General features: G+C 35.8%; 1 protein-coding gene across 1 annotated transcript; it reads left to right on the plus strand.

Annotated features, from left to right (window-relative positions):
* Positions 1 to 9021: 9021 nt before the first annotated feature.
* On the plus strand, positions 9022 to 15589 carry LOC108454610 (uncharacterized). The gene is made up of 7 exons (XM_017753125.2): positions 9022 to 9353; positions 9547 to 9639; positions 9872 to 10006; positions 10117 to 10206; positions 11010 to 11159; positions 12364 to 13958; positions 14415 to 15589. Exons 1-7 carry the CDS (start codon positions 9291 to 9293, stop codon positions 15313 to 15315), a joined length of 3027 nt encoding a protein of 1008 aa, XP_017608614.1. The 5' UTR covers positions 9022 to 9290; the 3' UTR covers positions 15316 to 15589.
* The last annotated feature ends 359 nt before the right edge of the window (positions 15590 to 15948 follow it).

Genomic DNA, 15948 nt, shown 5'->3' on the forward strand with positions numbered 1-15948 from the left:
TTTCCCTACAAACTCCGTTACTTCTCGTTTAAGTCCAAGCCACCAGTACAAGTCTTGTAAGTCGTGATACAACTTGTTCCCTCTAGGGTGCATGGCACAAAGTCCTCTATGAGCTTCCTTCAATATTGTCTGCCTCAAATCAGAGTCCTTCGGAACACAAATTCTTCCTCGGAAACACAGAACTCCTTCGCCATTTAACCAAAACTCAGAAGTTTCCCCTTCCTTAACTTGATGAAAACAAGCGACCAAAGACTCATCGTTCAACTGCTTTTTCTTAATCTGATCCACCCAGGTTGGCCTCACTTGCAACTCAGCCAACAGACTTCTATCATCATACAGACTCAGATGAGCAAACATTGCTCTCAGATCAGATACGGTTCTACGACTTAGAGCATCGGCTACCACATTAGCCTTGCCTGGTGATACTCGATCGAATAGTCATAATCCTTAAGCAACTCAATCCATCTCATTTGCCTAAGGTTCAGCTCCTTCTGAGTCAACAAATACTTAAGACCCTTGTGGTCTGTGTATATAATACACCTCTCCCCGTAAAAGTAATGTCTCCAAATCTTAAGTGCAAATATCACTGTCGCCAACTCCAAATCATGAGTAAAATAGTTCTCTTCGTGAGGTTTAAGCTATCGTGATGTATATGCAACCACCTTACCCTCCTGCATTAACACGCAGCCCAAGCCTACATGTGATGCGTCATTGTACACAGTAAAATCCTTCCTAGACTCTGGCTGAATTAACACAGGTGCTTCAGTCAGAACTTTCTTCAACTTCTCAAAAGCCTCCTGCTTGGTCTTAGTCCATACAAACGGTACCCTTTGCCTTATGAGTTTTGTCAGAGGTGCTGCCATCATAGAAAAACCTTCCACAAACCTTCTGTAGTATCTTGCCAACCCTAGGAAACTTCAAATTTACGACACCGTCCTAGGTGGCTTCCACTCCAAAATTGTTTCAATCTTTCGAGGGTCCACCTTAATCCCTTCGGCAGAGACCACATGTCCTAAGAAGGTTACCTCCCTCAACCAAAATTCACATTTGCTGAACTTCGCAAAGAGTTCCTTCTCCCTTAACACTCGCAGCACTATACGGAGATGCTCATCATGTTTCGCTTTAGTTTTAGAATATACCAGGATATCGTCAATAAAGACGACTACGAACTGATCTAAAAATGGTTGGAACACATGATTCATCAGATCCATAAACGCTGCAGGAGCATTCGTCAGCCTAAATGGCATAACCAAAAACTCGTAATGACCATACCGAGTCATGAATGCTGTCTTATGGATATCTGCCTCCTTGACCCTTAACTGATGATATCCAGATCGAAGGTCGATCTTGGAAAATACAGAAGCTCCTCTAAGTTGGTCGAACAGATCATCAATCCTTGGCAGTGGATACTTATTTTTAATCGTCAGTTTGTTCAAATGGCGATAATCAATGCACATCCGCATCGCACCATCTTTCTTTTTCACGAATAGCACCGGTGCTCCCCATGGAGACACGCTTGGCCTAATGAAGTCCCTATCCAACAACTCTTGAATTTGTGCCTTTAGCTCCACCAACTTCTTCGGTGCCATTCTATACGGTGCGATAGACACTGGTGCCACTCCAAGCAATAAGTCGATTCCAAACTCTACTTCTCGGTTCGGAGGCAATCTTGGAAGCTCCTTTGGAAAAACATCTTGGAACTCCTTTACAGTCCTAACCTTATCCACTGTCAGTCCCTCCTCTTTCGACTGACTTACAAATACCAAATAGGCCTCACAACCTTTCTGAATCAACTTCTCGGCTCTTAATGCCGACACCACATTGGACAAATAATCCCTTCGCTCACCTATCACCATAACCTCCTCATCCTTTGTGGTCCTTAACACTATTTGTTTAGCAGCACAATCCAGGGTCACCTTATGCTTAACAAGCCAGTCCATTCCCAAAATGAGATCAAACTCTCCGAACGGTAACTCCATCAAATCTCCAGGGAAAATCCTACCTTGAGTTTCTAAGGGTACATCCCTATACAGTTTGTCTACCCTAACCGAGCGACCCAAAAGACTAAGTACAGATACCCCACTCACAATCTCCTCAAAGCAGTCCAAGTTGTCCATAATCCGTTCTGTGGCCTCCAATCAATATTCTGCCACATTCGAGGCGATACCAGACACACCCTTAAAGATCTCCGCTCCGTTGGCCCGGAGTCATTTAGAAATCGATCCTCGAATTTCGTTGCCCGAACTTGTCCCTGCAACCCTTTCCAAAACACGAAGCATTGCCTGCGACAGAGCGTCATCCCCGGCACCATGATCATGAGACTCTACTTTCGTTGCCGATGGTACCGGTGCATCCACCGCCGGCATATGTCTCGAAGACGAAGATCTCGCTTGAGCACTTCCTCGGCTCCGTCCACGGGCTCTTGTACTCATATCGTATTATCTTGATTACGAATTTTTATGCATCAATTAATATTCCAGTGTTTATTACAGATGTTTTATGAATCAGATAGTAGTTCAGAGTTTGTTTTCGCAGAATCGAAGTCTAGCTACAGTTTCAGTCTCTTATCAGATTTTCCTATGGTTTCAGTATCATCTTATCTAGAGTATCCTAATAGGGTTTCAGTACACACAGATAATTCAGGAAAATATTCAGAAAAATTCAGAATACTTACAAACTTGAGCCGGAGATTTGGAATGCCACCTTCTAAAGATCTAAATTTTGAAAATCGAGTTTTTCGCATTTTTTATAAAATTTTCGCTTTCGAAAATCTTTGTTTTTGTAAACCCATTCCACAGGCGAGTTGTTGCAACCTAGGCTCTAATACCACTAAATGTAACACCCCTTACTCGGCCTAGACGTTATGGCCGGATCTGACATGCCACATCGAAGCATTCAAAACATTTCCGATCCAGAAAGAAAACTTACTGAGTGTTTTAAAAGATGATTTCATTATAGGTTAAAGTGAATGGAAGCTGTGCACCAAGTAAGAAACCGGAAAAGAGGAGGTGAGTCCATCGGACTACTTAAGTACCAAACTCCCTTCGGATCCAATCCTAGACATGCAAACCGCCATTGCCATACCTTAACATCATGTTTATTTCTAGGAAACCGATTTGATTAAGTCATTTTTAGGAAAAGTGATTAATTTTGGAAAATATCTTCATTGTGGAACCTTTGCTTGTTTTCGTGTTATTTTGAAATCAATTACTGTTTTTGAAAATGCGCCCTAAAGCTATCCAATTTCAACAGTTAAATATAAATATTACCTATCTTAATAAAACATATAAAAACCATCAAAAATAAATAAGCGACCTTATTACATTTAAAAGCCCAAAACCTCAAACGTAATTAAAAGGATGTCCAGCTCACCAAAAGAAAATCAAACTTTTAGAACGGGTGGCCACTCCGAATTCCCTCACAGCTCCAAGCCCACTATGGTTGGGGATTACCTGCGTGGATGAAAATAAAAGGGGTGAGTTTGGGGAAACTCAGTGTGTAAATTAACCCAACCATAGCCTATATCAGCTCAAACCACAGAAATAGAATAAGTTGGCCTTAGCTCAGAACAGAATTCAGAATAAAGCCCATAGGCCCATAATAGAACAGAACAGATATTACATGTTTATGCAGAAACCCAACCATATCCAATCGTATACACCCCCGTACCAACCTTACACCGTGTGAGGAGACAACTCGACCCACCCAACCGCTACACACCATAGAAATCGCAGCGAGGTTGCCAGATATTGTGACGGAGTCACCAGATACAGATATTGTGGCAGAGCCACCAGAACAGATATATGTGGCAGAGCCACCAGATCAGATAATTGTGGCATAGCCACCAGGACAGATATATGTGGCAGAGCCACCAGAACAGATAATTGTGGCATAGCCACCAGGACGCTTCCTCCATAATATAACCCATGTCCCCATGCAACAGATATATAATCATGGCATACATCATACAGAATCAGATTGTCATGCTTTTCAGTCAAAATTAACCCTAGGGGTATAACAGTAATTTTGCACCTAGGGGTATAACAGTAATTTTCCATACATATGGGTATTATAGTAATTTAGCTACTTTTAGGGTTTTCATGCATATCCTAACTATTTACGTACTATCAGAACACTTACCGTGCATACTTACCGAATTGGGCCCGTTGGCCCATGAACCCGATCTTTGGCCCATTAAGCCCAAATTATAAAAATGTATGAAATCATGCGTACTACAGTTTATTACTTTAGATTACCAAATATACAAAGCCAACTATCTTACGAGCATTCGCACACTCGCAATTCCCAAAATACTGACTTTTCGGCATTTCGGCTTTTGCCAATCTAGTCTATGAGAGGGTGTCAGTTACACAATTGCTTATGACGATATCTTGATTGAGATCCACACATGAACTGCCTACAATTGGATTACTAACACGTTAATCTAACTATTCAAATATAAACTATGTATTAACCCCTTACAATATTCGGCCAACCACACCTACAGATCATAGTAAGCTTATAAGAAAACAATAAGCAACTCATTAACAAATTTTTGTCAATGTTTACCACATAATCATAATTTCACTGCAAGCTGTCTTCATGAGCAACAGTCACTAAATTATTTATAACTGGAGGTACGAAACTCCAAATCAAGTGCCGTTAATTTTCCCTGAAAATAGACTCATATATCTTCTATCCATAAAATTTTCAGAATTTTTGGTATGGCCAATCAATACCAGATTTTTCTTAAATTTTCCCATGTTTCACTGTTTGACTAATCTAACCACTCTTCATTACGAATCAAATTTCTCATTGTACAGAATTCAAAATATGTTATTGTTTATTACATTTGAAACTAGACTCATTAAGATTTAATTACATAATTTATACAGCTTCTAACTCATCTCTCACAATTTATGGTGATTTTCCAAAGTCACGTTACTGCTGCTGTCCCAAGCAGATTTATTACCAAATCACTCTTTCACACCTAACTTGCATGCTTGTTATTTAAACATGTATATCACCAATCAATCATCACATATCTATGATTTTACTTAAGTATAATCTCCATTTCATCATTTTAAAGCACAACATGTTAGCCGATTTTTCCCCTTAGCATCTAAGGAACATGCATGCTCATTTGTTTGGCTCAACTTCACCTATCTTCCATTTTCATCAAAAGAACATGAAACAACAACCATTTCCTTCATTTTAATTCATGACTAAATGCTCACAACACAACTAAAAACCAAAATATGCTTCAAGAGTTAAGGTAGAATCAAGAAGAACTCATGAACATCAAGATAGAAGCAAACTACCATGAACTTACCTTCAATTTTCTTCCCCAAGTGACCGAACATTCAAGAGCTTTCTCCTCTCCTTTCTCTTCTCTAACTTTCGGCTATGATGAACAAAGATGGACAAAACTTTGTTCTTTTCACCCCTTTTTCTTTTAATAAAATTTCATATTTCATCCATTTACTTCTTTAATACAAAAGACATGAAATGCCCATCATGGAACATTTACCTAACCCATTATCATGGAATATTTACCTAATCCATTATCATGGAACATTTACCTAACCCATTATCAATTTGTACCATGAATTATGGATATCGAGTGCTTATATTGTCTACAACAACATGATGGCTGGCCACTTCATGTAAAATGGGAGGTTTGTCATGCAAATCCTCCTATTTTGCACTCTTATTTATTTGGCCACTTCAATTTAGCCTATAGCATTTTCAAACATTTTCATATAGGTTCTATTTCATAATTTCACCCCCTTTTTCTTATGGAACAAAAATTAACTAAAATTGTCAGGTTCTATCTTAAGCTTGGGCCTTCTAGAGGCCCACTAACATAATTAAACCTATGCCAACATTCACAGAATTCCTGAAAATTGGGGCGTTACAAAAAGTCTTACTAGAGATGTAGTAAAAAGGACCTCAAAAGGGATGAGACTCATGCCTATTAATTAGAATCACCCATGATGGAAACTCAACTTAACGCTTGGTATAACATTAAATCTTGAGTTCAATGAGACAAAGTACATCATTAGTATGTGACTGTTAGCACTATAAATAAATCCATCCTAAGATTAAGGTGCTAGATGCTCATAATGATAAGGGAAGGATGAGTAATGTTCTCTTAATGGACCCATAACTTAAATATGTTAGAGTGTTATAATTACAAGAACACTCTTGATGGGATCTACCTATGTGAGTGGAAGTGTGACCGCTTCTAGGAGCTCAAGGGCTTGGATATGATAGCACTCATGAAAAGAGGACACAAACACATGGCCATAATAGTGTCCCTAGATATTATGCATTTACTGATGTTGAAATCATTGTATTAGATGTGTTCGGTTAATCAAATAGAATAGTCGGTTCAAAGTTGTATTAGATGTGTTCGGTTAATCAAATAGAATAGTCGGTTCAAAGCTTAGTCTAGCATACAATTTCGATTAACTTTAACATATTTTCACTAAGTGAAGGTTCAATTGTAAGGAACCTTCATTTATGCAAATTGATTTTTAAGAATATCAAAATCTAAAATATTTTGAAAATGGGGGGAGATTGTTGGAACATTTTCAAATATTTATAGTATTCCAATGACTATAAATAAATGAGTGTAATTAATCAAAAGATAAATCTTTTGGTCATTGGTCAAAAGTTATATTATTTGATTTTTGAAAAGAATTATAACTGTTCAAACAATATTTCTTAAATAGTTATAAAATTAAATGAATAATTATTATTTATTTATTCATAAAGACACCAATTGAAAGATGTCTCTATGAAGAGACATGAAAATTCTTATAAATAGGAATGAGATTTCTTTTGGAAATCATACCAACAAGTTCTAAAAGTTCTTTCTATCCTTCCTCATTTTCTAATATTATTAGATTGTTCTATAAAGAGTTGCTGCACAAATTCCTTGTAGAAATTGAGTTTCTTGTTATACATTGCTTAGTGCTTAGCGGACTATTCTCGTTAGTGCAAAACGCAAATAGTCACTGGATTCATTGTATCCTCGAGGTTAATTTGCTTGAAACTCATTTGCACACCGAAGATAGGTGGGGGCGAATATAAAATTAAAGATAGTGGCTTGATACACGCCTTGGAGCCTTGTCCTATTTCTTCTTTTTCTATTCGAGTTCCGTTAGTGTATTCGAGATTTTCCTCATCAGAGATTTGTACTAACACCCACAATAACACGTGTTGAGATTAAGGTTGTTGAAATCGAAAGGAATAGATTAGTTTGACCAGTCAAATCGAGAATTGATTGGTAAACTGATTTGAAGAAAGGGGTAGAATCAGTTGAGCCACGAACTAAATAAATCGGTTGATCCGATTTCTATATTTGGCAAAACTTTTCTGGCCCCAAAAAAGTTCAATTCTACAAAACGGTTCAAATCCCTTAAAAATCTAGTAATAGAAAATTGAAAAAAATAAGTAAAAAAATCTATTATAACCCTATAAACGGGAAAAAGGTAAAAAAAAAAATTCTTAGCTTTGATCATAAAGGAGAAAGAAGACTAATCTAAATGAGCTAATCTTATGGAAGATAAAATGCTACTTTCTTTGCTCACTACACCTTGCATGAAATCTTCATTTCCATATAAAGACGGCACTCAATGTTGGCTTATTTGTGCATAGCTAATTTTTTATTGTTGTTGTGATTGAAAATTGCATTTTAAAAGTGTTTTTAAAAAAAGTAAAAAAAAAGTGTCGTGAAAAAAATTGTAGTTTGTTAAGTTTTAGAATTCTCCATTGTTGCCAAAAATTGTGTTTGAATGTTAAAATACTTTTTTTTTGAACATGATAATAGAAAGTTAAAAATTAGTAAATTATATGATATTTTAAATAATTTAATATAATGATACATGAAATATTTAAATGATTTAATATAATAATATGTAAATTATAAATTAATCTAATTTCTTATTTCATATTTTGATAATTTTAGTTCCAAATGCAAAAGTCAAAAATACTTAAATCTCAACTTTTGCTTTAGTTAAAAAAATACTTTTCCACCACAATTTTAACATAAAAAACTAATTATTTTTATTACTTTTACGGTGAAAAATAACTTTAAAAGCACAATAAAAAACACGCCTAAAAAACTTCGCTCAAAACAAGATTCTGTTAACAAGCTTACAACTTCACTAGCAAAAAGTGAAGCTTGCAATTAGAGTTTTTTTTTTTTTTTAAAATCCGACTAAACTAAAAAGAGAAGGAGTTTTATTAACTTTCATAAAAAGGTTTGAAACATTAAAATTAAAGTTGAAATATTGGAAAGAGAAAAGCTGTATACCAACTTTAACAAAGACTTCAAACCTAATACCCCATTTATCATTAGGAGGCAAGACTCTTCTCCATAATAAAACTTAATCCAACCTCCCAACCAAACAACTCTTTCCATAATCATCCGATGGTGTGAATCGCCATTCACCCCCCCCCCCTTTTTTTTCCCTCTTCTCCAATTTAGCACGACGATGGTGGAAAGCATGACTCATCTTGATGAAATATCCCTAAAATTCTCTATATCACTACTAATTCTTCTACATAGGCCTTCCAAACTGATTCGAGCAACAATCCTCAACCAGACATACTACCTATATAACTCATATAATGACTCGATGTATCAACTACAACATCCTAAATTCTATAATATTTACACAAAACAACCACCATTCCATCATGGCCTAAAATGTTGAAGAATCATTTAGAAAATATATTAGCTTCACACAATAAAAATTTAAAATTTTAATATTCCTGATAAGTACTAACATTCCTGCCTAATACACTAGCTTTTACACAATGTACGATATTTTTGTTTTGCCGATGCTTGTCTATGCAACTATACAAGTTTCGTTCTTGGTTACAAGTTTTTTTTTTTTTTTTTTAAATTTCAGAGCATTTATATATTCATATCATATTGGTATTGATATGTTTTAATAATTTTTTGTGAATAACTTCTTTATTTAAAATATACTTATTGTGTCTAACAATGATAGGTGTATCTTTATTATGTCACTTTAATTAGTTCATTTCAATTTTCAAATGAAAAAAAAAAATCTAAAAGATACATAAACGACGGACGACTAATGGAAATTCGAACATTTTTGAGGGTTGAAATCTAAATTTCCATTTCTCACCAAGGGCGGGAAAACTGGAAATAGGCATGGCAACACGCCAAAATAAAAGAGGGAAAAATCGATAGTACAAATAGACATAGTCCTCAAAACCCGCAATTTGAAAAAAAGAAGAGAAGACTAGCGATGGAGAACTCAAGTTCGAGCACCGAGTTGCAGAAGCTCATAGAAGCCATAAAAATTTCAGAGGTAAGCTTTTATTATTATTATCGTTGAAAAATTACTTTCCATTTCATTACATTTCCATCTTTTTTGGATATCTTTAGCGATTCAAGAAATTATCTATGGTAATAGTTGAGGGTTTGCAGTTGTGGAAATGGTAATGGTTTTTTTGGTTCCTGCGAAATTTTGAAATGGAAAAGAAAATTATTGTACATTGCAGGTGGTAGAAGGCCGGACGGAACTGATTGCCAAATTAGCAGATTTACATTTATCTGAGCAATCTGATGTGAAATCTCTTGCTGAATCCCTAATTGTATCCTCTTTATTGCTGTTTTCTTATAAATTTTTTTTTCAATTTTTTGGGTACATAATTTTGTTTTTCTATTTCAAGTATGTAAACTTTTCCCGAAATATTTACTCTAAAGATGAGGAATTCTGGGAAGGATTGAAAGATTAGGTCGGTTTATGTGGAGTTCTCTTTTGAATTAGATTTGGTTGTCTCCTTCTGGTGTCATGTTGTTGTTTTTTCCTTGACAAGAGAATGGACATTCTGGGAAGATTATACTTGCTTGGATGCGTCGCAGTGTCTATTGAACAAGACTGTTTTGCATGTGGCTACAAAATATCTTGATTCAGATATTTCCGGATGTTTATTACAGTTTCTTTTACTTGGATCAAAGGTATGTGCATTTCAATTTGCTTTATAGGATAGAATTCTCCCCGTGCTTGCTTGAATGCAACTCAAACTCAATGGCAGTTTCTTAAGCAATTTAACTTATGAGCCCTTCAGGCAAGCATATGGTGTGGAAAGCATCTTAAAATGACTGTTATGTCAACTGAGGAATCTCCAGAAGAAGAACATTGCAGCCTCTTTTACCAGGTACACGATAGTTGATAGTTTGAGGCATCAATCTCTTGTGAGGAGAAGTTGTTAGTTGTCTGGAAAACTTTCCTTCTTCAAATAAACAAGGGTTTGTCTTTGCAAAATTTGCTAGTATGAATGCTGTCATTTGTTTTTTCTTTCCTTTCTTTGGATAAATAACTATCTATTTTCAAATTTTGCTAGTCTTGAAGTGATCCTTGTATGACAGTGTCTTAGATTCTTATGATTGTTTCTGACTTCCTGAATTCATATCCATCATGCTATATTTTTCTTATTTCATGTTGAAGGCAGGCTTTGGTTGTAATTTATGATTTGAGGTAAACACTGTCCAGCATGAAGTTAGTCATATGTTCTGCTTTGTAATTATACAATGAAGTTAGGCATTTAATTAACTAGTCATTAAATTCCTGAACTTAATGGCCTAATAGTTTCAAGCCCCAATCAAGGTGACTCTTCTATTTGTTTCGTTGATAGAAGGCTAGAGTGTTAATATCATAATGATGCATTGGAAAGTGCTCTGAGGCACCCAGGGTTGCTCCTAGACATGCATTTCATGCTAAGCTACTTGACCTACACTTCTTGAGTCTATTTCTCGGATGCATGTGAGTTAACTAATTCTTTCCATGACAAATATCATTAACTTTCAGAGGAAAAATGTAATAGTTTTTCCTTCAGCGTTGAATGTTGAGAAACTTTAGTTGGTCTTCTAATATGAAATGCTTATATTTTCTTCAATTCTGAAACTGCTTTCTCTTATTATCTTACAAGTTCTGTTTGTCTTGGTAAACTTAATTTTGCAGCTGCTACTGGATTTTTTGAGCTTCTCTGCTTCTAGCTTTTCATCTATGGCCAGATACTCAGTTGTGACTGATAAGGAATCAATGGAGGTTGTTGAAGATTTCATTCTAGAACAGTTGAATCTGATAAAAGGCACAATATCTGAAATTAAGGTACCTAATTCTTTTTTTTTCCTTCTTAGCCATTAATCATTATTGAGTGTTGACATGGGGGATCTGTGCTACTATATCTATGTTACTCCATAATGATTAAGGCACATTATTGAGTGTTTTGATATTTAATTAAATTGACATGGGGGATCTGTGCTACTCTTCATTTTTTCTGAAGTGCTAATGTTTGACACTTGTGTTTGATGCATATTTGGACATGGATACATGAACATGATCCTCCAAGTATATGAAAATCCTTAAAAAAGTTGAGCATACCTGTGTGGGATATATACCTTATCTGAAAATAAGGGCCATGCCTTCTTAAAAACCTGTTTAATGCATTATATTAAAAGTTTGTTAGTGCTGAAGCATGCATTAGTCTACTATAATTTGCTGCATAAATGGCAATTAGCTAGGTGTCCACTGCACAGCCTTCAGTTAGACTTTAGATAAAAAAATTCATTATTGAAGGCAAACTGCCTGGGTTGCTGAAATGAATAAGAGTTAATGATCAGATTTGCCAGCATTGAGATTCAACTTTACCAGTGGTCTCAATAATTTAAAAAATGCAGTCTCAATGTCGTTAATGATGTTCACGTAGTAAATATTGGGGAATTTATAGAATTGAGAGAAGTGTGATATTTACTGCCTCCCTTTTGCTTTATACTTCAGTTATAAATCCTACAAAAACTAATCCAACGTTAGATCTCTTTTCTGTCCTTTACCTTAATATAAAGTTTAAAAGCATACCTTAATAAAGTCCTAAAACATGCCCTAATAAAGTTTATAAACATACATTTAAAAAATTAAGCTCAAGGTGAGGTGGTATTTTGTTTAAGGTGTCTTCCAATTTTGTAAGTTAACCTGAACTTTTATCTTTTTACTAGTCAATTGGTTATGCTTTGGCAGTTTCTCACTTTCCTGTTAAGCTGATTCACTTTGGGATGACAAATTTCAACATTGATTTCTCTTACTTGATTTCTTATCTCTCAATATGGCTCATATGTGTGTTTTTTTTTTAACTTTGTGGCAATAGTGCCGGTACAATTTAATTAAATATCAAAACATGTAGAGTGGAGCTATTTTATGTCTGAAAGCATTTTTTATGAAGAAATTATATTTGCTTTCTGCTCTGCTTTCTGTTACCTGAAGGATCTAGTCGGCATCATCTGCTGTTGAAGTTTTGATTTTATTTATTTATTTTCAGAGTATTGACTCAGTTGGTAGTGAGGTTTTAAAGGCTGCGCAAGCAGTCATTGATGCTGTCATAAGACTCTGCAAGGAGTATTACCAAGTAATTAATTGGGAGTTTTCTGGTACAGAACTTGAAAAAAATGAGAACGACATGGAATGTGAACAGGCATGCATTATGAGTCATGTCATGAACATAACAACAGTTACAGTAGAAAAGCTGTTTGAATTGGGCATTCTTGCTGCAAATGATGGTGGAAGTCTTGTAACCATTCTTAATGTGTCATGGAAAGGTTTGGTCAACTTGCTTCAGCTATCCAAGGGAAAATTGCCGTTAAAAGTAAAGGTAGCAGATATTGTTGTGACTTTAATTTCACTCGTCAATGGTTCTCTGAAATGTGCAGCTGAGAGTTGGTTGTCTCCCAAGGAGACCATTTCCGTAACTGAAGCTAGAAGGATATTTGTTCCAATAAAGTTTTACCTGATTAATGCAGTAAAGATATCTTCCCTATATCCGTGTCAGGCATATACAGTTTATAGAGATTTGGCACTCTGTGTTTTGATGATCTCAACCTTTAAATTATCAGTGAGCAATGAAAAACTTATGAAAAATGTCAGTGAAGTTATGGCTGAACTTTTGGAGAAAACATCCTTGGATTTGCTTAGTTCTTTGCTAAATTCATCTGATGTGAAGCAGGAACACAAATATGAACTTGTTGATTGGTTATTCTTTGATGACTGCTGGTCAGATGCTGTTAAAGAAAATCAGGTTAGTAAATGTAGGCTGACTTCATTGGATGAGATCTTTTCAGTGAGTTGTGAAACTCTGCGCAAATCAAGTGTATTGGTGCTTGGTCAAGTAGCAACTTTTTCCAGTTTCCTGAGATACCCCAATGATCTTGAGGATGATGTAAAACTTATGATTGCCAGTAAACTTGATTGGTTTTTAAACTTAATAATTGATGAAGAGGTTTACACTTCCATTCTTGTATCACAGATTCCACTATTGTATGTTTCTGGAAAAACTGTGGAGTTAACTTGGGAGCCCATGTTTTCAGCTCTGTTGCAAGCCTTAAAAACCTTTATGATAGTGGTATCTTCAACTTTAGCTTGGGAGGAGTTTGTATCATGCCTGGTTAAGAATTTCCCGCATCCTCATTTCCTTTGCTCAGAAATCATAATGGAACTTTGGTGCTTTTTGGTTCGGCATGCTGAGCTAGAGTTGGTGAATGGCATCATTGTTGAGCTATGTGCACTTATGAAATTAGTATCATCTCCAGAATCGGTTTTTCTTCCGGATTCTAGTCTCCGGAAAATGGCGAAATCAGTCTGCCTACTTCTTTCATTCTGCAGCACATCAGTGGTGGAATGTGTTTATGGTTCTGTGATTGGTGATGATAGATCTCAGTTATCATCAGTTCTATATTCAGCCTTGCTTTTGGAAGGCTTTCCACTAAACTTGCTATCAAAAAACATGAGAAGTATTGCTAAAGAAAAAATCATTTCTGACTATTTTGGTTTCATTGATAGTTTTGATGACAAATCATTGACTGTCTCCAGTTCTGAATTTGGGCTTCCTGTTTTTGCATTTTCTGCTTCATTGCTGTCACTGTAAGTTCTGCCACTCATTTATTCAGTCATGATTTGCTAATAGTTCTATTCAAATAAAAAATAGTAGTAATGTTTTGTAGAAGTTCTGAATTTCTTTTCCAGCAAACCAAATAAGAACGCATAAACTCTTTAGTTTTTAGTAAAGGATTCTGTGTCCACTCATTTGATATGCTTCGCTTGCATGCTAATCTATGTTCGGTTCTGCATTTCCCCATCTCCACTCTTGTGTGTGACTTATATTTAGACATAAGTATGGGGAACATACTTAGAAAATATTGAACATGCCCGTGTTTGACACACCAAAGTCCGAGTTACATAAATGTTTATTTAACCTTCTTTTATTTCTCCCATAAAGATCTGCCGAAATATGTTTCATCTAACAAGATTTTGATTGTACTTTTGACATGATATTGATTTGTGAGTTACAATACTGAATGGAATTACTATTTCATGCAGCCAGGTGACCATATCTGACATGGACATGAAGACCTTGAAGTTCCTAGTTACTGTTATTTGTGGTTATAGGAATTCTGTGGACAAATTAAAGAAGAAAGTTTGTTGTAAGCTATTGAGTGAAACTTTAGGGATTATCTCCAGTTTGAGACACCCATATGAATCTGCAGAAATGGAGTCAGTCATCTTGGAGCTTCACAATCTGTTTGTCTCGGGGCCAGCAGCTTCTGATACTCTTTTGAATCAATGCAAACCTGGACTGACACTTTTCTTGGCCGGACTTAGTAACACTTTGATGTCAGAAAGTGATACTTGTCCTAAAAGCACTGCTGTGTGGGAGTTGTATCACATGGTTTTGAGAGAAAGGCACTGGGCATTTGTTCATCTAAGCATTGCAGCGTTTGGATATTTTGCTGCTCGAACTAGTTGCAATGAACTATGGAGGTTTATGCCCCAAGATGCAGCACTTTCATACGATCTAGTATCTGGAATTGATGCAAGCGAAGATAGATTTATGTCCGAATTCAAGGCTTTTCTCGAGAAAGAAATGGCTCTTCCTGCAGTAATAACCACCAGCATTGAGCAGCAGCGGCTTCTTCTTGAGGAAGGTTTGGTTCTAAAACAAATGATTCGGAAGATCTTGAATATCAATTCAGATGCTGCAAGATGTGATAAAATTGAGATTGATGATGAAAACCAATCAAACAAGAGAAGGAAACTTCCTGATGGAATTAACAAGGGAGTGGAACTGTTGCAAGATGGCTTGAAAGTCATTAATGACAGTCTTACACAGTGGCAACCTAATCACACAGACTCTGCTGAACTTCATGAGAGGTTCATGACTCACTTTTCAATGCTTGAAAATGTGATTTCTCACTTGCAAGTTCTCAGTGGCAGTGGTTAGCGGTCATAACGTGATATTACATCTGCTATTTTCCAGTTTTGGCCTTCTCCGTCGCTTTACCATAATTAATCACGGTAACATTCGGCCATCACCATAGCAAACACAACTTAACCGAAAACTGCAACTTAATCTTTGGTTAAGTCATGTTTATGCAAAAGGATATGGTTCGATTTCTTAGGTGTTATAGGATATGTAAGCACAAACTACAAAGCTTGTTCTTTAACCAAAATCGTAATCATGTTAATAACAATGGATTTGTGGTCAAATTATAATATATTCCTTCATGATTAGTCCTGCAGTCTACTTGCAGATCACTTATTAATACTTGGTGTTTGAGTTGTGTGCGTGTGTATTTTGCCGATCTTCCGTAAGATGTAGTACTGATTTCTAAAATTCAATAATGGTTTGGTGGTTTTAACCCTGTAACTCAAATATCCTCTAAACATGGACATTTTTTTTATCAGATCTAAACTTGGTAATTGGTGTATTAGGTAATGGTTATATATTTGGGTTAGTATTTGTTATACTATTAGGTGATGTTTAGAAAAAATTACTTACTAATTGAATTTGGGTGTAATTGATTGTAATTACATAAGGGTGGCATATATGAGTAATTAGTGTAATTGGTAGGTT

The sequence above is a fragment of the Gossypium arboreum genome, chromosome 9, assembly GCF_025698485.1.
Source record: "Gossypium arboreum isolate Shixiya-1 chromosome 9, ASM2569848v2, whole genome shotgun sequence".
NCBI lineage: Eukaryota > Viridiplantae > Streptophyta > Magnoliopsida > Malvales > Malvaceae > Gossypium > Gossypium arboreum.